This window comes from Danio rerio, chromosome 21 (assembly GCF_049306965.1).
Source record: "Danio rerio strain Tuebingen ecotype United States chromosome 21, GRCz12tu, whole genome shotgun sequence".
NCBI lineage: Eukaryota > Metazoa > Chordata > Actinopteri > Cypriniformes > Danionidae > Danio > Danio rerio.
Window position 1 is genome coordinate 37,364,771 of NC_133196.1, and position 23,075 is coordinate 37,387,845.

Sequence of the window (23,075 nt, forward strand, 5' to 3'; positions counted from 1 at the left end):
CTTTGAAGTCGGCAGAGAGTAGTTTAGGACTGTTCTTGTGAAACAGCCCAAACTCGTTACTTGTCAGCAGGAATTTTTTTAGACCAGACTTTTTGTCACCGAGTGATCTAAATTGCCCTGGAAATTGAAACCAGACCGTTTTCATGGAATGTTGAACGGAATTTTTATCTCCAGCATATATGTTACAATATATATTGTTACCAGTTATGTTACAATGCTAACTTGCTACATCGTAAACCAGAGGTGTCAAAGTCTGCGGCCCTCCAGGAACTGAATTTGACACCTGTGCCATAAACAGAAGTGCAACACTAGTTCTGCCTCCTAGTTCTTCTGATTGGTCAACTGCTTTTGAACTGACAGTATGACAAATGAGTGATACTGTGGGTGAAAGTTGAAATCGTTTTGAAGTCTTTGCAATTGTGTAACCTTGCATGTACAGAAAAGAGCCAAGATACTAGGAAATCCAGCCCAGATGTTTTTTTTTTTTTTTTCCTGATACAGAGAACCATGGAATTCAAAAGGTTACCTTACATTTCCACATTGCCCTTTTCAAATCAATCTATAGATTTTTGATGATGTTCAGGTCTGGAGACTGAAATGGCCATTCTTGAACATTAGATGTCCAGTGTTCTCCAGCCTCCAGCGCCTAGACTGTAGCTCCGTACAGGAAGTTTAGCAAGAGGAGAAATGATTGTGCCCAACTAAGCCTAGTTTCTCTTGAGGTTTTTTCTTCACTTTCGTAAATTAGTGAAGTTTTGTTCCTTGCCACTGTTGCCACTGGTTTGCTTGGTTTGGGAATAGTGGAGCTGTGCATTATTAGATTTGCTTTTCTATGTTTGGATATTTAGCAGTAAAAAGTAAACCACACTGAACAGAACTAAGTTGAACTTTAACTCTGAAAACGTTCGAGGTTACTGAAGTAACCCTTTTTTCCCCGAGGAGGGAGGGAAGTGGATTTGATGTTCTAAATCCACGTATGGGAGATTCGGTTCAGAAGCTACTTGTCTGAAAGAATATTGAACGGGCAATGAATTGGCAGCGTAAGCTTGCGCAGGTGTGCTGCATCGCCAATTAACTGAGCATTTAAGCACACCTGGCGCCAGCAAACGCTATCCTTTTTAAGCTGAAGAGACTTTTAACAGCTAAGGGACAGTCATTATGGCGACGGAGTATAGTAACGAAGGGTTACTTCTGTAACCTCGAACGTTCCCCTTCGGTTGGGGAACTCCAGCACTATAAGTGGATTTGATGTTCTAAATCCACGTATGGGAGTCCATTGAAAGCGCCATAATGACTGCACCTTACCAACCCCTCCGATGAGAGGGCAGTCAGGCAAGCGTGATGCACCCAAATCATGGAAGGCGCGGTCCTCCAACGTGCCCTTGGCCCTAACTTATTCCCACTTCAAAGAAGCTTTACGGAATAGGTATATTTTTTTGGGAGTCGCTAGCGTCTAGATCAGTGGTCACTAAACTTGTTCCTGGAGGGCCGGTGTCCTGGAGATTTTAGCTCCAACCCTAATCAAACACACCTGAACAAGCTAATTAAGGTCCACTTGAAATATCCAGGCAGGTGTGTTGTGGCCAGTTGGAGCTAAATCCTGCAGGGACACCGGCCCTCCAGGACTGAGATTGGTGACCCCTGGTCTAGATAATTCTAGGAAAATTGGGAAGCGTTGGGAAGCGTGCAATCCCGGTAGGGAGGACGCTGCGGAGACCATCCGCACCCAATAGGGAGACAAATGGAATTACATATGGACTAACCCTAAGGAGGGGAAGTGCGCATAAGAAGGTGGTTAGCGGATAGGGAAGGCACGGGTCCACCCAGGGGGGAGACTTAACCGTGGCGAAAAAGCATATGGGGATCACCAACAGGGATCGCACATAGCTGGCACCTATACCCAAAAACGCGGGCTGATCAGCGGGCAGACCTAACGTAGTGGGCCAGCGAGTGACTCCTCCGCTGAATCAGTGCTGGGGGCCTCGGAGGAATCTGCAGGGCTCACCGAATGGGGAACTTTACTGACAGACAGGAAGGTGCACATCTCTCCATGTTAGGGAAAAAAAGGCAGCGCAAGCGTGCTACAACACCCCACCCAGTTGTTTCCTCAATCACCAAAGGTACCTAACACCTTTGAGGAAACCGGCTCCACTCGCAGATTGTAAAACCTTGCAAATGTGTTGGGTGTCGCCCAGCCCGCAGCTCTACAAATGTCTGTTAAAGAAGCGCCGCGCGCACACGCCCAAGAGAATGCAACGCTCCGAGTGGAGTGGGCATGCACTCCCGGGGGACGCGGCTGACTTCTGCTCAAATAAGCACATGAAATTGCCTCCACAATCCAGTGGGATAATCTTGTTTGGACACGGCACTTCCCTGCTGCCGTCCACCATAACAGACAAAGAGCTGCTCAGAAGATCTAAAGTACTGAGTACGGTCCACATAATGCGCAGGGCGCGAACTGGACAAAGTGAGGAAAGGGCTGGGTCTGCCTCCTCCGGGGGCAGCGCTTGCAGGGTTACTACCTGATCTCTAAAGGGAGTGGTAGAAACTTTGGGCACATAACCCGGGCGGGGTCTCAGGATAATGTGAGACTAATTCGGCCCGAATTCCAGGCATGAGTCACTGACCGAAAATGCCTCCAGGTCCCCAACCCTCTTAATAGAAGCCAACACAACCAGCAGAGCTGTCTTCAGGGACAGAAATCTTAAGGATACTGAATCGAGTGGCTCGAAGGGATCAAATCGCAGGCTCGTGAGAACGAGGGCGAGATCCCAAGAGGACGTGAGAGGGGGGCGAGTTGGATTAATTCGCCTAGCACCTCTGAGGAACCGGATGATGAGGTTATGCTTTCCCACGGTGCTGCCAGCCACCGCGTCATGGTGAGCGGAGATGGCGGCCCCGTAAACCTTAAGAGTGGAGGGCGACAGCCTGCTATCCAACTTCTCTTGAAGGAAAGAGAGCACAACACTGATCTGGCAAGATCGGGGGTCTTCTCTGCGAGAGACACACCATTCAGTGAATAGACTCCACTTCAGGGCGTAGACGCGCCTCGTGGAGGGGGCTCTAGCCTGAGTGATGGTATCAACCACCGCGGGCGGCAGGTTACCTAAGTCTTCCTCACGTCTAGGGACCACACGTGGAGGTTCAAGAGATCGGGGCGAGGGTGCCAGATTGTGCCTTGTCCCTGAGAAAGTAGGTTCTCTCTCAAAGGGATCTGCCAGGGGAGGGCCGTAGCGAGGAGGGAGAGCTCTGATATCCAGGGGCCTCATGTATCAACGCTGCGTACGCACAAAAACTTTGCGTACGCCAGGTTTCACGCTCAGAATCGCTCACGTTTGGATTTACTAACAATGAACTGAACGTGGGAATGTGTGCAGCTTCACGGCAGCTTTCTGGCAGGCGTACGCACATTTTTTGTGCGTGTCTGTTTTATTTCCATTGGCGACTCCTAGAGGCAGTTGTGTTAAATTCCTCTCTACAAAGTGTCTGAGCCTTGCAATGGCAGCTGTATGAGACGGGTTCAGCAGGTATATAAGGTTTCCATACCATACATTTGACCAGCTAAACATCAAAGCACAATCTGCAGCAGTCGCCTGTTTTCCCAATGTAATCTGAGCGATCTACCGCACGCACATTGCTATAAAGACACTATCTGAAGATGAATTTGCATGCGTGAATCAGAAACATTTCCATTCAATAAATGTGCAAATAAAATATGATGCACAAACTTATTGATGATTCCTACTCGTCTTTCTTGTGATAAATAGTGGGCAAAATCTGATATGTAGCGGGGAAAAAAAGAAGAAAGAGTTCATCAGACGCTGGATTCGAGCCGAGTTCATGCTCGAACGTATCAATTCATGATCACATGCGTCTTACGAGTAGCGCCACTGAGACTGTTCAGCGTCCTGCAACATTTTACAGATATAAACCACACTATTTCTTGTGTTAATGCACTCAGTGCGATGGTCAGACCCAACTGTGTTGACCGCATCAGCTAAACTCTCCCACTCTATTTTTTTCTTTTGTTGTTAATTCCGGAGAGCAAACTTGCAAATAACACCGCTTTTATCCGGTCTACCTCCGAAAGCAGCACCTCCAATTCACATTCTGTTCAAAGTTTCTCTTTTTGCTTGCTTTTGCCATTGCTTTTTCGTTGGGTTTTGCCATTAGCATAGTCATTAGCATATTCATACAGGGGAGGAGGCAGGGAGGGGTTTTGTGCTCGTGCATGTTGCGCTCAGTTTCACGTTCATTCAGATGTACAAAAGAATATGCGTGAGATTCGGCGTACGCAGTGTTTCATACATCTGAATTTTTTTCTGCGTACGCACCTTTACAGCTTTGTGCATACGCAATGTTTTAGTAAGATTTCCACGCAAGTTTTCGTACATGAGGCCCCAGGTCCGGTTGGGCCAGAGGGGCGCAACTCACAGAACCTGCTCCTCGACCTCCCTGACCTTGCACAGTAACTGCGCGATCAGGCTTACTGGGGGAAACGCATACTTGCTTATGCCCCAAGGCCAGCTGTGGGCCAGTGCATCCATGCCGAGAGTGCCCTTGGTCAGGGAATAAAACAACTGGCAATGAGCGTTCTCGGGGGAAGCAAACAGATCGATCTGAGCCTCCCCGAATCGCGCCCATATCAGCTGAACAGACTCGGGGTGGAGTCTCCATTCTCCAGAGTGAATCTGCTGCCGTGAGAGCGCATCAGCTGCACGGTTGAGCATACCTGGGATGTGAATGGCGTGAAGCGACTTCAGCCGCGGGTGACTCCAGAGGAGGGGAAGGGGAGGACCTAGTACTGCCATGCTCGACCTTCGAATGCAAACCGCAGAAACTGACGGTGACGTGGAAGAATGGAGACATGAAAATACGCGTCCTTCAGGTCTATGGCTGCAAACCAATCCTGAGGGCGGACGCATCGGAGGATGCGCTTCTGCGAAAGCATTCTGAACGACAGCTTGTGAAGGCAGTGGTTCAAAACTCGCAGACCTAGGATTGGCCGTGACCCACCGCTCTTTTTGGGTACGATGAAGTACGGGCTGTAAAACCCGCTCTCCATCTCGGCTGGAGGTACCGGTTCGATTGGACCCTTCGCCAGGAGGGCAGCAATCTCCTCTCGCAAGACAGTGGCGGACAGGGAATGACCCTGGTGAAAATACACGCCCGTGAACTTGGGAGGCCGTTTCGAGAACTGAAGTTCCTAGCCGAGTCTGATAGTGCGTATGAGCCACCGCGAGGGACTGGCCCGCGCTAACCAGGCAGGCAGAGCCCTCGCTAATGACGTCATCGCATCAATCGCTGACGTACCCGTGGAGGGGCAGCGCGGAGCGGGTGTGCTGATCCGGGGAGTGCGAGGGTCCCACAGAAGAGCTGGAGGAGAGCGATTCGCTCTGGCTCCGCACCCTGACTCCGGAGAGGGGGCTTGGGGGCTGGGAGAAGGGAGACCGTCCCCCCAGCGCCCGTGAGCCGCTGGCGGAGCATGCAGACCCTGCGAGCTGAGAGGCGGCGCGTCCCAGACTGGCAGGGCCTGCAGTGCTCGTGAGCCACTGGCGGAGTGCACCGAACCTACGAGCTAGCGAGCTGAGCTCAGACTGGCAGATTTCGGGCTGTCACCTCCGGGGAAGTGGAAAAGTCCCCTTTCATTTCATGGCAGTAAAAGGTGCCATTGGAAATGGCGCCCCGCCCTCCAGCGGGGAAAAAGCAAGTTCCCTCCTCTCCAGATGACCTGTCCCAGGGACGCTTCGTGGTCCGTTGCCGGACTTAGCGGTGTTCTGGGCAGGGGGAGTTGCCTGTTTCCGAGGTGCTCGACGCGCTCGCTTCGCCAGAGGCGAGTGCGGGGGCGGTGCATCGCTCGTAGGCGGGCGCCTTCGGCGAGGAGCAGGTATGGATGGTACGGCGGGCGGAGCGGGCTTATGGGGCCGCCGATAAGACATCACCCATCGGACTGCTCTCTCACTGCCTCGAATTCCTGGGTGAAATCGCAGACTGTGTCGCCGACCAGCTTGGGATATGGGCGAGTCAAGAAAGCAGACTTTGTCAACTTCGCGCATATCAGCCAAGTTTTAGTTAGGGGTGGCGCTCCTAGACCAATAGTGTTGACATCGTTAATAGTACGAAGAGCTTAGTCAGCTGCGATGCGAAGCTCATAAGCCTGGGTTGGACCCACCCTCGTGCAGCTCGGCCAGTGCCTGCGCTTGGAAGCGCTGGTAGGTGGCTATCGCTTGCAAGGCGGAAGCAGCCTGGTCCGTAGCTTTGCAAGCTCTGACTCCGAGGAGCAGAAACTTACAGGCTTTGGATGGGAGACGAGGCGGACCCCGCCAAGAAGAGGCGCCGTGTGGATTAACCGCCATCGCGCACTCAACCTAATGAATCGCCACATACCCCCTGGCCGCTCCAACACCAAGAGTGGTGAGGGTGGAGGGACACGCAGCACGAGCAGAAAAAAAGTGCTCTTTAAGACCGCGTGAGCCTACTGTGCGTCGCCGGGAAGAAGGGAACGCCCCTCTAATCGGTCCGGCTGCGGAGCTGGGGGATAAACCATCTCCAACCCACGGCCGAAGCAGCCCGGGAAAGCACGGCTAACACGTCCGTTTCAGTATCCGTTTTGACAGCGCTCACCTGCCCGAAGGGGGCGAGCGGGTCCGGATCATCGTCGGACAATGAAAGCTTGGATGGAGCGCTTGGAGGAGCGAGAGGTCCGCGAGCCCTTAGGCGGCGGATTATCTCTCGCTGGAACCCTCAGATCTGCCCGAGCGCCCGCTGCAGAGCAGGAGGCGACTGGGGTGGCTCGCTCTCTTACGAAAGCTAGCCGCGATCTCAACTGCGCGACGGTCATGGCATCGCAGTGACGACATGAACCGCCCCCGAGCACCACATTAACATGCTGGACCCCCAAACATGTAATGCAGTGATCGTGCCCATCATCTGGAGCCAGGAAACCCCCGCAACCAGAAACGCACAGTCGGAGCGCCATCCTGAAAAGGACGTGCTGCACGACTGTGTTGCTCTTTTAGGAAAACTGCAACAATACGCACCGCTCTGGAGGACCGGACCCAAAGGGACGCCAGGCAAGGGAGAAAACCCAGCTCGACCATCTGCCGCTGCGTGGACTCGCTCTGGACCTGGAGACACTCGTTCGCTCGATGTGGCAATAGACAGCAAGAGGAACCCTCATGAAGCTCAATCAGAGAAGTCTCTGAAGCGAAAAGGATAGCGTTTGCTGGCGCCAGGTGTGCTTATATGCTCAGTTAATTGGCGATGCAGCACACCTGCGCAAGCTTACGCTGCCAATTCATTGCTTCATTGGCCCGTTCAATACTCTTTCAGACAAGTAGCTTCTGAACCGAATCTCCCATACGTGGATTTAGAACATCAAATCCACTTATAGTGCTTAAGTTCCCCAACCGAAGGGGAACTGCACTGACACAGTTTCAGTTTGAATTTACCATAACTTTTATGTAAAGCTGCTTTGACACAATCTACATTGTAAATGAAAAAAAATAATAATAATATTGTGTGATTATGAATTTTGTGTTAGATCTGGAACTGTGATTTGGATCATTGTCCTGCTAAAACATCCAACTCTGCCGTAACTTCATACCATTGTCTGATCCTTGAACATTGTTAAGAATCTGCTGATACTTAGTGGAATCCATGTGACCTTTGACTCTTTAACTCTGAAAGGTTTCCAGTATCTGTGTTTGCCACACATCACCACAGCATGATGGACCATATTTTACAGTAGAGAGCATGTTCTTCTCCTGGAATGCTGTGATCTTTTCCGCCATGCAAAGCACCTGTGATTGTGGCATCTGTTCACAGTATATTTTTCCAAAATGATTCAGGCTTGTCCAGATGAGCCTCTGCATACCTCAAATGACTCTGTTTGTTGGCAGAATGCAGGAAGGCACTGGACTGTGAAACAATGTACAATGACATTATCAGCAGCAAGATGTTCCTGGAACTATTTGGAGGTGGTCTGTGGTTTGTTTGTGACCATTCTACCCATTATCCACCTTTGCCTTTCAGATATTTTCTAGGCCAACCACATCTTTAGTTCACTGTTGCTGTGGCCTTCCATTTTCCTACTAAAATTATTACTGTGGAGATAGAGACTTTAAACATTTGTAATAACTTTTTGCATCTTCCTCTTAATCCATGTGATGATTTATCCTAGTGTTTAGGTCATTAGGGCATTATTTTGAAGTTTCATTGATGCTACTTTCTGGTTCACAATAAGGAGAAACACAACTAGCAATCAGCTATCTTAAGTATCCTTTTTTCATGATTGGTTGCACATGTGTTAGGATTGTTAAGGTTCATGGAGTTTTGTAATCAATCAGCCTCAAGTGACTACAGGTTTTGAAATCCACACAAACGTGGGTGCCCAAACTTTTGCATAGCCTATTTTTCAGTTTCAATTTAATTTCACACTTCTCAATACTGCTATACTATACATTTCAATCTGAAAAACATGACTTGATCTAGTTTTCTCTAGAAACCGAATAGCATATCTCTGCAATCTTTTATCTCGCAGCCACAGAAGATGAGCTTAAAATTGTGCATAAAACTGATTATATACTGGTAATACATTATAATAACTGTATTTTCATTACAAAATTAAGTATTGCAACATTTACAAACCAGTTATTTAAATTATGTAATTTATTTGAATTTTTATTTAATCATGTACTGACTCTTTCTGACTTAATCATACTTACTCATAGTCAACTACTCTAAAATAACAGTTTTTTTAAATAACACAATACTTAATTTAAATCATTTTATTAACCATAAAAAGTAAGAAAATACCATAGGATATCATATCATATAGTACATCATCTATGTGTTTACTGGGTATGTCAAGTAGTATTTGTGGTAGTATGTATAAACTGCTTATTAATTTCTTACAATATCTAGAAATTCCTGAATGTTTTCTTAAAAAATTTACGGTAAGTAAGGTGGTAAAGTTTTCTTTTTTGGAAGTGAACCTAATACTTTCAGTTAATTTCAAATTGATTCAAACATGCAGGTTAAACTGCATGAATGTTTTAAGCAATGAGGCATTTAAATATAAACAACAAATCCCTATGGATCCCTTTTTTCAATACGGGTCCTTGCTCTAAACATTTTGTGTCCGCCTTCTTTAACACACATGATTCCTATGATTGGCCTTATTAGGAGTGAGCTTTATCAACAGGTTCAATAGACCCTTTTCACAATGAGGTCACTTAACTTACACCTTTCCTGCAAAGTAGTGTATCGGTAGTTCCATTTTTACTTTTTTTTATGATTTACAAATTAGCATGCTGTTATTCAAGACAATTAAAGTATTGAGATTGTGTCCAAATGTTTCTCTTTACTTTTGTCAATACTAAACTGCTTTCTGAATATCCTGTTTGAATATTATTTATTAATATTATAATGCTATTATTATTATTATTATTATTATCCATGCATTATTTATTTAATTATTTCCACAAGCTATAATTATTATCATCATTATTATTATTATAGTAATATCTTATTACAGTATGCTATTGTTTCTTAAGGTAAGTATACTTGAATTTATACATAGATTTTACTTCTAATGACAGTTCTGGGCCCTCTCAGCCCTGCACACATCTAAATAAAAATATTTTAGAAAGGTTTTGTTTGATTAGTAACAGTCAAATATGATATTGTTACTCTATATAGATTTATTTAAATCTTAAATATACAATAATATGCTAATAAATATACAATAAACTTATATAGACAAAAATGCAGACAACTGACCAGTGCATAGAATGTGAATGGATCATTATCACTCTAAAGTGCCTTTGATGTCCCACAAGATTGAGTCACTCCAATATAAACGTAATGTGAAATAATGAAATTCTGATGTTTTAATATAATTGGTAAAAACTTTACACAAATGCAGGTAGAATTATGTGTTTTGAAGTTTGTTTTATTAAACTTTTGCCATATTCTTTCATTGAATGGATCTGATTTTGCCATTTCCCACACACTGCTCAGCCAACTTCAGTGAGATTTTTTAAGTATTCTTATTGTCTTTAACAAGTTATTTGAGAAAAAAAAAAGTTGTAAATGCCCCTTTGAAAAACCCTCTGATGTACTCATTGGCATCCCCAAGGAGGTTAAAACATCTGATGTGCACACATTAAGTATCTGCACTTTCCTATTTTTCCTCATATTGTGTTTGAAACATGTCCACCCTGTCATAGTGAAATATTAAGATCTTCATTTAAAACATAGCTTTTAAATTGTGTACAAAGAGCTTAAATAGGGAAACACTTTGCCAACTGCAGGTACAACATTGAATAAATGCTATCTTTAGTTGCATTTATTATTAAATGTACCCCCTGTCATTATCCGACCTGTCACAAATCCTTCCTTGACAGGGGTGGACAAAATGCAGTGTTATTGATTAAATGATTTATTTATTTTTTATTTTATATTTTATTGTTAATTACTAAATGTTTTTTATGTTTCAACACTTAAACACTCAGTCTATATTAAGAATATCCTTTTAAAATCCATATAATGAAGCTCATTGACAGTTTGAAATAAAAAAATATAGCCCTAAGTATTTGTACATTTATGTGAACATCTGTAATCTAATTATTTACCTTATTCTGAACAATAAAAACAGTATTATTACGGTGTTTAACTTGAGTTGCTTCCAACATTCCCTTTACTCATCCAATACAATGTACAATGTAAATATTAACATTCATTAGCAAAGTTAGTTTAATTTGAAGGACAATAATTGTTTATTTTCCCATTAATTTGCATATTGATAAAACCTAATTGATAATAGAAGAGTCAGCATGGTGGCTCAGCGGTTTGCAGTATAGTTAGTGAAAAGAAAAGTTGAATTCTTAAAAACTTTAACAACTCTATTATATTAACCCTTTAAAATGTATTGTTATACCTGTTGCTTTTCAAATGTTCCTCTATATTTACTTCACTAAATAAAGCCTTTGTCTACTATCAAGTTGTTTTTTATGAAAATAAACAAATTATTTAAAACCTCAGCAAAAAAAAATATTGTGTGGTTTCTTAATTAACCAATAAGGGCTAGTTAATATTGTTTGAAAGATTGACAAAATATTTTCAATCTTGAGTTTTATTTTGAAAAGAGTGTGAAACGATTGCATATTTATTCGGGGAAAAAATATTTTTTTCCTTTCCTTCATTAGCATAAATAGACTTTTTACATAATCTTGGGTTGGGTCGGTAAAGCGACACCTTTCTGAAAATCTACATTTTATAAACACACTGCAATGAACATATACTTCTTTAAAATAAACAAACTGCTTTGAATTTGTCCATGGCAGGGTTGACACAATTTGAGGCTTGTTTACTGTTTTCCAGCTTGCAGATTGTTTGTATAAAGTACAGGAGCTTGACCAAAATTTATTTCTTACAGCCTATGGTCTAATTAATACAAGAAATATGTGGTTAAATATAAAATCTCAAACTTTATTTGGAAATTTTGATGTCTCATAGGCACTTTATAGTAATAATGACCCGAATAATATAAATGCATCTGTTAGTCAGCTGTTAAACACCTTTAAAACAACTATACAAGCACAAAAATGCTTGTATTGGCCATCTTCACACAGTTATATTTTTCTATAGTAAATATATTTACGACTGGGTAAATTCTCTGTTGTTAACACTGTATAGGTGGACATACAGATTCACTGCTTCGAGTCAAATGGAAGCTGTGTGACATAGTAAAAAGGGCATATTGGGCCATGTACTGCACATCAGCATAGAGACATGCAGAATATTTAATGTTTCAGTAAGGCAGTGGTGGGTCCCCATGTTAAAGACAAACCACTGGCATAGAATTGTTTATACAGTGGCACAATCTATCATAGCTTGACAAAGTGAGTTTTTTTTTTTCTTTTATTAGTACGTCTGTAATTGTTTTCTATTAAAAAAAAAAATTAAAACACCTTTAAAAAAAAAAGATGAAGTCATGAAATTAGCTCTGTCTCAGCAAATATAAGTGTGAAATTTAGCACATAAAAGTAACAAGGCAAATGATTTTCTTCTTTTCCATCACTGCAATTTTGATATGATTTCTCATTGCTGGTGCATATTGCATATTAAGTAAAGACTTTTTAAATTCAAATGCAATTTCACAAATTCATTGGAATATTTCTGCTTGAAAATAGTTTGGTGTTTGGTTTTTATTTACAGTTGAATCATTAATAGAAAACACTGCAACATTGTGTCAGATTATTTCATAAAAATACACACAAAACACAAAAATGAGGGCAAATGAGTAACTGCATTTCTTAAAAAAAATAAATATATACCTCTCACATTTTAGTGTAGATGGGCAGGTGAGCTAGTCTGTGCCATTGCTCATTATCTTAAAAAGTGTCTAAAAGGTGAGTACAAATTGAAACATCAAAAACAGAGAGGTACAACAGCTCAGTTCAATATTTAATATTGTTCTCTCACTGTATCTTTTTGTTTCAAAGAAGAATGTTTAAAAAGGGCCTGAGTTTGTAGTTTTTCTCACACACATGCTTAAATGTTCACTACATCTGATGAACAATCATTCCAGGGATAACTGTGAATAAAGAGAAAAAGAGAGAGAGTGTGTCAGTTAAACATAATTTTTGATAAATACCTGCATGTAAATTCTCTTAGCCTTCAGTGTCACATGATCCTTCCTAAATTATTTCAATATAATGTTTTGATTCTCAATAATTGCTAGTTATTATTAGAGATTAGTTATAAATAATGTATATTATTGTTATCAGTTAAACTGTTTAAAATATTTTAAATTTAATAGCTCTTGCACTGCATGTTATACATTGTTGATAAATTCAATGTATCTTAGTTTAAAAATGTCAAAGATCAAGTTTGCTGGGGCACTTCAGATCATTTTAGAAGGACACTTTCTATTCAAGACTAAAAAGGGCATGTGCACTGCACAGGTTGAGCCCTATGTGTGCACGTGCCTGCTCTCAGACGATTTTAGAAGCTGTCATTCATTCATTCATTCATTCATTCATTCATTCTCACCATACTTAATCTTAGTTTCTTGTTTATCCTCATTACATTCACGTGGGATAAAAGAATGTCATCTTAACTCTGTCTTTTGTGAAATGCAGTTGCTGTTTAATGTATAGTACATGGGACTCATTCAAAGTAGCGTCGCTTCACAAAAACACATTACGTTTGCATGCTACACTTCTGACAGTTAATTAAACTCTGTCTTTTTTTAAAATATCGAAATAGAAAGCAAAATAAAAAGCTGTCCCCTCATAATAGCAGGTGTATCAGTGCACCGTTACATTGAAAACATATGATTTGATTCGCGCCTTCTGATTGGTTCTCTGCCTATGACGGCTATTGCTCTCAAAGGCATTTGCCGTTTAGCTGCTTTTGCCAACAAACTGTTATTTCTGAAGTATATTTACATAAATGTATATACATAAGTATATTTAAAACCTTGTTTTAAAATCTAATCATTCATCAATCAATCTTTTTTCTTGACTTTTTGTCCTTGACTATGTATCATTACAAATATCAGAGAAATCCATGACACTATTTAATATTTTTTATTTAAATTTAATATTTTTTTCAAGTCTGTAAATATAAGGTATGTCATGAACTTACAATGGTAATTCCCTTATAAGACCAATCTATGAAAAAGGGAAAATGAGATGTCTATGGAATTAACGAGTGAGTTTTTTTTATTAGACATTTTAGATTTCTTTATTAATTTTCCTATGGGGGAAATGACTAATAATAATAAATGGCCGTAAACAGTTAAATTGCTTTCTTTACAAAAATTTGATCATACATAGGATACAATTATGCAAATAGGAAAATACAAGTTTGCAACATTATTTTTATTTTTATTTTAAATCAATTGAAGTGAATGAGACTGGAAATCTCGAGCCAATAAGTTCACAGTGGCTGTGCCTGCTAATACATCTAAAAACAATAAGGTCAATAAGGCACACCTGCAAGATGGCACAATAGTTTTTTTCACTTCAGAGCAGCATTTCTCTGTGAGAAAATTACCAGCGCTGTTATGGTGCATTCAGATGAAGATGCACAGCATTTCTCATTCCAGCCTCAGACGAGATTGCCAGGTCATCCTCTGAGATGCTTGCTGTCTCATTTGATTATAATGTCTATTGTTGCACTAGAGGGTGAGCTGTCATGCTCTGGTGAGAGTTCCAGGGCACTTTCCCCATCCTGGGTGCCGGAACCCACTGGTCTCAATTAGGGCATGATCAATGTGCTTTCCAGGGATGACTGAGATAGGGTCTCTTTGCCTCCCTGCTCATGAGCCTTATGTGCTAACAACCAGTTCACCAACAATAAACCTGTGCCATCTTACAGGTGTGCCTTATATACTCCTTATATTTGAAGATATAGGTCAGATACAAAAACCTCTAAATGCCATTTGAAAGTTTCACCTGAAATGAGCATTTTTCTCAGTCTATGTTTATGTTCAGCTGTTTCACTTTAAAGGCAATGAGATTAACTTTTTTGTTACTATAAATGTAAAATTTCTGAGCCTACACACAGGAGTATAAGAAATATGCTAATTTTAGAAGGAATTATCCAATGGCATTTAGAGGCTTTTGCATCTAAACTCTTCATTTGATTTCACATGCAGAATGCACTCACCAGTTTCATTGGTATATCTGTTATGTAACAAGAGTTGCATACATTACAGAGATGACTCAACATGTCATTAAAATCTGCTCACATGAAAAAGAGAAGTACATTATTCTTGAGGGGTTGTGGAAGTAGTGGGGCTAAAACAATTGCTGAATTAATGTGAACAGAAACTCAAACACAGTTGAGTCCTTGATTCCGATTGGCTGATTGAACATTTTTATGTGTCCAATTATTTTTAGGAAAACCCAAAATTTCTTCTAGTATCTTATAGGGATGTCCCGATCCGATATTGATATCGGAAATTCGTCCGATATCAGTCCAAAAAACTATATCGGACTGCGTTAAAAAGCTCCGATATAAGCAGTCCGATACTCTCTAAACTCCGTTACAGCTATTTTATCCAGCAGCGTCCAGAGCCAGCGTGCAAAGCCCACGAGATCACAACACTGCTTGCTAGCAAAGTCTCTAAGATTTAACATGCTCTTCACACTAAGTTATGGTGTATTACGATAGAAATTTATTGTGACAGTAGCAAACGCTGACGCTAGCAACAATGGCACATCTCTAACGTCACTGGTTTATTTACTTCACGTCAAGCGATCTTTACATTGTTTTGCATAAGGCTGCTAAGCAACATAAGGCACAGAATGGCGACGTAGCGCACATCGTGCGAGCCTCAATTCGGTCATGGCATATCGTGGTTCATCCAGTGTGATACCTAATTCATCACCAGCGCTTCCCACACATAAGACTTTACCTCAACGGCCCGGTTCTCTGTTCGCATGAGAAAAGTCTCCGCCACAGACTCGCGGGCCCTGCTGCTGCAGCAGACCCACAGAGACGCGCTGGACACCTGCTCTGACTTTAGCTTTGAGAAGATCGCGAGGACACACGGGAAAAAACTTACAATACATTATCTTTTTTCCGGACATGTCCTCTATTTGGGACTTAAAAATTGCAGTCAGCCAAGATTTCTAAATCGCCGAACATGTCCCGGATACTGCTTTCTTTAGCTGCGTTTCTACATTATTTTATACCAAACTTTTAATCTCAATCTCTCAGCAGCACCAAGACTAGAGAGGGAGCAGATTTGACGTGTCAGTGGTGCACATGGATAGTAAGAGTGAAATAGTGGATTTATTATTCTTTATTTCATTTTTTTACTTCAACACTCTGAAAGGAAAGTGTCATGTAAAATGCTAAACATTTTTGTTGTTTACATTGTCTGGTAAATAAGAATAAGAAATCATTCTGTTGCTGATGGCCATTACAGTTTAAAAGAAAGAATGATATTACTCTTGGGGCAGAAAGGAAATTTTATTAGAGACATTCCCATGTTTAACTCTTCTTTAAAAAGACCAGAAAGATAAAGTGTATGGAACAAAATCAATGCCTAAAGTCTTGAATTAAAAAGCTTGTTGAATATCACAAACTGAAAAAAATAATACACCGTATTAACAAGTTCTTGCATTTTAATGACTTGAATTCCAGGGTTTGTATTTTTAGGTCCTGAATTTTAACATATCTGTTTATTTAAGCTGTGAATATTTCAACGAAAAATATTTCAAACACGTTTTCATACTTAAAAATTCAATAATTCATATTCAATTTTCAGATTTCATTTAAAAAATATTCAATACCCTTTAAAAATATGATGTATAATATTCAAAAGGTCATTTTCAGTTCATTTTATTTCAGTTCTAATATTCGCTTCCATAAATTCAGTGGATCAAATTCGACTGATAAAATTCAACATTACATCCGTGAACTGCAGGAGAAGCAATAGATTGCAGATTGAAGATCGCCAGCTGCTCTAGCTTTCACCAGCAGGTGGAGATGGAATAATGTAAGATTTTTAACTCAGTAAACAGGCGAGAAAAAGGCTAATAGAGGCAAAAAAAGTAGCATTTAATTTTAATATCAATGCCTTGGACATTATAAATAATAAAAAGTATGAGTAAAATGAGTAAATGAGGTTTTAGTCATCTATATTTGCCCTTATGTAACGGAAGCCAGCTGGTGATCGCGTAAAGCTCACTCCTCGGATCCAGGGACAGACGTTCTGCAATCTTATCGGAGCTTGTCTCCCATGCTGGCTCGTTACCTGCTCGGACCGGTGCGGTTACTTGCACATAAACCGTCTTTTGATGAATATGATGTTAAACATTGTCTATCTTTATTGACTCTTTCTTCCATAGACGCGAAGTATTATATTGACAGCTAAAGAATATAAACGTAAGAGAAACAGGAGAGGAAATATAATAATAATAATACAAAATAGATAAACATTGACAGGGCTAAGAACAATTACGAACAAAGATTTTCAAAACCAGAGAGATTTTATCAGGATGTCACAAAACAGTTTACTTGGAACTGTTAAACAGTGTTCAGGTATGATTTAAGGTTGGTTATGGATGGCGCGTCTAATTTAAAATAATTTAATATAATGTGCGAATGCATTAAAGGAGCGTCTTCAGTTATTCACACAGAACCGTCTAATATGGCATAACTATAAGGAGTAATGTTTGCGCTGTTTAAACGCAGCTATGTCAGGATTGGGATAGGTTATACATTTTTATCATTTAAATTATTATTATGATTGTTAATATTATTATTGTATGACATTTATTTGGGCTATTGCGCTTAAATAAGTCATCTGTAATTCTAAATTAATATTTCTATTTATCCTTTTTATCACTCTGCCTGTCTTTCTCTTCTTTTTTCTAATTTTTGGGGTTCTGCCATGGTTAAACGTTTGCAAAATGTCTTAGTTTGTCCAGATTATTGTTTTATTGTTATGTAGCCTATAGGCGAGAAAAAGGTATTAACGCAAAAGTGGCAACGTCGCAGCCAATGATAAGTAATAAAATGAGTCGCCTATGGTTTGATAATAGGCAGTTATAACTGACTTTAATTAGTTTTTATTAAATGAGAAAACCGTTATTTATAACTTTGCAGCGACCGTTTGTATTTTATGATTAGCAAAGTTTATCTTTTTTGCAGTTATTAAACATATAAACTTATTTAAACTGGTTTAAATTTAATATAGTTGTCACTTCAGCTAGTTTCATAAGATTAATGTTTAGAATGCGTGGTTTGACATGCGTGGTTGAGGGGTTCCTGCAAAGCAGCTCAATGTTCATCCTCATGGGGTATTACTGAGCTTTAATCGCCATCCACTGTAGAGAATGTATTTGCTCATTTATTTTATTAACTCTTTTCTGCAAGTGTGTTTTATGATTTCACAAAGTCAAACCATTATGTTTTTATTTTATATTTTGAGATGATCATATTTAAATAAACAATTGCTAGGGTAGCTAATAGTTTCTTTTTTCTTAAAAAAAAAATCAGTAGCCTATAAAATCATAATTTTTGCTTGACAAAGTTGTTTAGGATTCTGGATGCATTTTTGCTGTGTTGGAAACTCATAAGCTCACACTAATCAATTATATTATCAGAAATGACAGATATAAGAAATCCATTAATATTCATCACTCTTTTTACAATTATACAAGCAATTTCACGCAGACATCAGCTCCACTTTCGGAAATGGTAAACAGCGAGGTGTTATTCATATAAGCCCAAGCATGACATATGCCATGATAAATATAATAATCGAAACACTCTTGTAGGCTATTCTTGTGCTTGGCCAAATGTCATGACTTTCACTTTCATTTTACATTATTATGCACAAGCCCAGATATCATCTGAAACTTTGGAAGAATTCCTATCATATATTGGCAGCCATCCAGCATCTCTTAACCAGTTTGATATGCGGCGCTGGCTCTGACCGGCCACCGGAGCTCGCGGCCACTCGTTCGACTTTGTCGTGAGCAAGCAGCACCGCACATGCATAAAAACGTCAATCATTTCATTCATTCATCAATTCATTCATTTTCCTTCTGCTTTGTCTCTATTTTAGAGGAAAAGATAATCTGGACAAACTAAAGACATTTTGCAAACGTTTAACCGTGGCAGAACCCCAAAAATTTGAAAAAAAAGAAGAGAAAGACGATAGCAAAGTGATAGCTAAAAAGGATAAATAGAAATATTAATTTAGAATCACGGATGACTTATTTAAGCGCAATAGCCCAAATACATGTCATAATATAATAATAATAACAATCATAATTTAAATAATGAAATTATAACCTATCCCAATCCTGACATAGCTGCGTTTAAATAATAACTGAAGACGCTCCTTTAATGCATTCGCACATTATATTAAATTATTTTAAATTAGACGCGCCATCCATAACCAACCTTAAATCATACCTGAACACTGTTTAACAGTTCCAAGTAAACTGTTTTGTGACATCCTGATAAAATCTCTCTGGTTTTGAAAATCTTTGTTCGTAATTGTTCTTAGCCCTGTCAATGTTTATCTATTTTGTATTATTATTATAATATTTCCTCTCCTGTTTCTCTTACGTTTATATTCTTTAGCTGTCAATATAATACTTCGCGTCTATGGAAGAAAGAGTCAATAAAAAAAGACAATGTTTAACATCATATTCATCAAAAGACGGTTTATGTGCAAGTAACCGCACCGGTCCGAGCAGATAACGAGCCAGCATGGGAGACAAGCTCCGATAAGATTGCAGAACGTCTGTCCCTGGATCCGAGGAGTGAGCTTTACGCGATCACCAGCTGGCTTCCGTTACATAAGGGCAAATATAGATGACTAAAACCTCATTTACTCATTTTACTCATACTTTTTATTATTTATAATGTCCAAGGCATTGATATTAAAATTAAATGCTACTTTTTTGCCTCTATTAGCCTTTTTCTCGCCTGTTTACTGGGTTAAAAATCTTACATTATTCCATCTCCACCTGCTGGTGAAAGCTAGAGCAGCTGGCGATCTTCAATCTGCAATCTATTGCTTCTCCTGCAGTTCACGGATGTAATGTTGAATTTTATCAGTCGAATTTGATCCACTGAATTTATGGAAGCGAATATTAGAACTGAAATAAAATGAACTGAAAATGACCTTTTGAATATTATACATCGTATTTTTAAAGGGTATTGAATATTTTTTAAGTGAAATCTGAAAATTGAATATGAATTATTGAATTTTTAAGTATGAAAACGTGTTTGAAATATTTTTCGTTGAAATATTCACAGCTTAAATAAACAGATATGTTAAAATTCAGGGCCTAAAAATACAAACCCTGGAATTCAAGTCATTAAAATGCAAGAACTTGTTAATACGGTGTATTATTTTTTTCAGTTTGTGATATTCAACAAGCTTTTTAATTCAAGACTTTAGGCATTGATTTTGTTCCATAAAAGTGCTCTGATAAACAGTGTCAGCTTTGCACATCAGTTTGCAGCTCTCTTTATTTACATTGTCTAATTTTCCCATGTGGGCAGTAGAGTGGAATCTGTGCAAATATGCAAATATAATGAATTTTGATAAATAAAATTATTCTTAAAAGTCACATTATTTCAAGTGCTGTGGAGAAAATGTGTGTTTCAATCTAGCCTCTGCAAGTATTTTATGTTAAATATAATATGTGCAATATATATTATTATAAAATTAGTAATGTTTGGGAACATTGATACAGCCATAATCTTCTTATGATACAAACACAGATGAAATAGCTCTGATAATGTAAATGCTTGTACTTACCATACTGCACATTTTTATTAACTTAACAACAAATTATTTCTGCTGCCCAGTGTGAAAGATATTTTTCAGCTCAAATGGATCAAAAATTTATCAAAAAGCTGTGTGTGAAATTGAAATTTTGGACTCTGAACCTTTAGCAGTTGTTCAATTAACAATTTTTGTTCTTATCTTTCTGCTCTCATCAGTTTCTACTCTTTGCTGATGGTAAAAAGTGAACAACTGAAGTGACCTTTAATTAGCATTTTGCACTTTAAAAATGTATTTTTGTTTATTCAATTAAGATATTTTTCAGGGTCTTAATATGTATTCTTTAATTATTTTTATATATTCTTATATAAAAGGTTCACATTTATGCAACCAATAGTTAATAAAGTGGTTGTTTTTTTCCATACTTACTGTTGCTGACTTGTTCTCAGTTTGATCTAGCCTTTCATACATTCGACTCAACAAAATAGGTAAAAATAAAGTATTCATAATTTGTGCTGATATCGGATTTATAACGGTATCGGACTGATGGCTGCAATATCGGTATCGTATCGGAAGTTAAAATGTTGTATGGGGACATCCCTAGTATCTTAACCTATTTTAGTTCCATATAGTTGCACTGAATTATTTCAGTTATTCTGCCTGTTCTAACAACAAAACAAAAACACAAATATGTTGCCGCAGACAATTCTATTATTTAAACAGTATTTAAAAATACTTTTCACAGCATAAACTCCACATAACATTTAGTTTAGAGTAATTTTCTTAAGAAAGTGGGGTGATTTGAGGCTGCTAAATGCTGTAGGAAATGGACCCACATGACTCTATTTCTTGATGAAGGTGACAGAAAGTGCAGTGACAACTGAAGGAGAAATCGCTTATAAATATCAAGGTGAAAACAGAAATAGTAGGTGAGAATAGGATTAAGTGGACAAGAAGCAGGATGATTAAACTTGGTAGAAGTAACAAATGACTAACGTACTTCAGGAGAAGGCCAGGCCCTGGAGTGCACTGGCTGTGGAGTACTTGTTAGAGTCAACAAAAGACTGATCTAAAGGAAGTGAAAAAAGAAAAGGGCAAAGGGAAATAAAAAAGAGACAAGTGTTAATATCCCTCTCAATGTTAAGTGAATTTATCTTAAAAAGAGAAGATTAGACATTACTTTTTAACTATATCACAAATTGTTACAGTAAAGTTTCAACAACATAAAGATTGTTTATGCAACCACAGTTTTGTTGACTAAATAAATTTTAGCTTAGAACTTTACAATAAAATCAGTTACCAAAAAATATAAATAACATAACAAATAGATAAATTGCTCAAACCTGCTATAAAATAAGACTTGTAAACCCCAAACTTGTCTATGTAGAAAACTTGCATAAAACACTTTGAAATGCCGTTCAATTGATCTGGATTGATCAATAGATTATCAATTGAAATGTTTTCACATGCTCCAGAAAGCAAAATTTGAGAAAGAGAATGTAAAATTGCAGTTAAAAATTTAAGTTTTACAACCTTCTATTGGCTTAATATACCTGCTATACCAGGACTCGCCAAAGAAAAAGGATCTGCACTCATAGATCTGTACAAGGTTTGAAATTTGTTTAATACACACCACACACACAAACACATTCTTGCGTGCAAAGACCAGTGTTGGGAGTAATGCGTTACAAAAGTAATGTATTACAGTAATGTATTACATTTTCCTATAACACAGTAGTGTAAGGCATTACTAATACATTTTCAGTAATATTTTAGTCTGTACATGTGTTACAACAAACTTTTCACCAGCAAGACATTAACAAATAAAAAAATTGCTTTGGCTTTGGGGGCTTAAGCCCCTGATGTACTGTCAAAAGCCCCTGATCTTTTGCAATACGTTGCACTTAAATAAAAATATGGTGAACAACATTTATTTTGTTATCTAAGTACTGAAAATTACCGCGTACATCACGCACATTCCACCTAAAGCAGTGTTTGTGTCGGGTCAGCTGTTCAGCAGTACCTGTATCTACCGGCAGGTGGGAGTGGCACTGTTGTCACATGATGTTTAAAAAAATTCCGCCACTGCACTTCATTTATTCATTATTTTGAAGAGCTGAAGCTGATGAGGTAATAAGACAACTCTTTCGCGAAACTGAATAGTTCTAACTACTGATGAAGTATAACATTTGTTTCCACAGTATAAAATGTGTGTAGTTTTGGTGAAATAAAATAACTGTAATCGATAAAATGTGCATCATATCAATGCATAAATGCCAATTAGTCAGAAAAACGTAAATTGTTCTAGCTTTCTAGATATGATATAGATATCTAGGCATATTTATCGAGATATGATATAGCCAGTCACATCTGTTTCTGTAATGGTTAAATCACAGTGAGTTCATGCATCTAACATATTATTGTATAGCTACATTCTACTGTAACATGTTGTTTCAGTTAGCAGGGGATTATAAATCGACTTTCTTATGAAAATACCTGAGATGGCTGGAAGAAGACATACAGTTGAAGTCTGATTAGCCCCATTTGAATTATTGCCCCCCCCCCCCTGTTTATTTTTTCCCTAATTTCTGTTTAACGGAGAGCAGATTTTTTTTCAACACATTTCAAAACATAATAGTTTTAATAGCTCATATATATTAACTGATTTATTTTATCTTTGCCATGATAACAGTAAATAATATTTTACTAGACATTTTTCAAGACACTTCTATTCAGCCTAAAGTGACATTTAAAGGCTTTAAAGGCAGGTTAGGGTAATTAGGCAAGTTATTGTATA

General features: G+C 39.0%; 2 protein-coding genes across 9 annotated transcripts in view; one reads left to right on the top strand and one right to left on the bottom strand.

Annotated features, from left to right (window-relative positions):
• clint1b (clathrin interactor 1b) overlaps positions 1-23,075 on the top strand; it is a 542,948-nt gene that overhangs the window by 331,196 nt on the left and 188,677 nt on the right. The gene's annotated exons all lie outside the window — the stretch shown is intronic.
• The window catches only part of ebf1b (EBF transcription factor 1b), a 281,523-nt gene continuing 270,642 nt past the window's right edge, over positions 12,195-23,075 (bottom strand). For 4 of the 8 annotated variants that reach the window (XR_012396817.1, XR_012396815.1, XM_680898.11 and 1 more), the window contains 2 exons: positions 21,279-21,347; positions 12,195-12,601 (listed from right to left, as the gene is read on the bottom strand). Coding sequence is in view for 4 of the 8 variants with exons in the window: in XM_680898.11 (XP_685990.7) it covers positions 21,280-21,347 (68 nt within the window). In the remaining 4 variants the exon portion in view is untranslated. The remainder of the gene's footprint in view (positions 12,602-21,278; positions 21,348-23,075) is intronic. The other 4 variants (XR_012396818.1, XM_073935435.1, XM_068216123.2 and 1 more) reach the window with 2 other exon arrangements.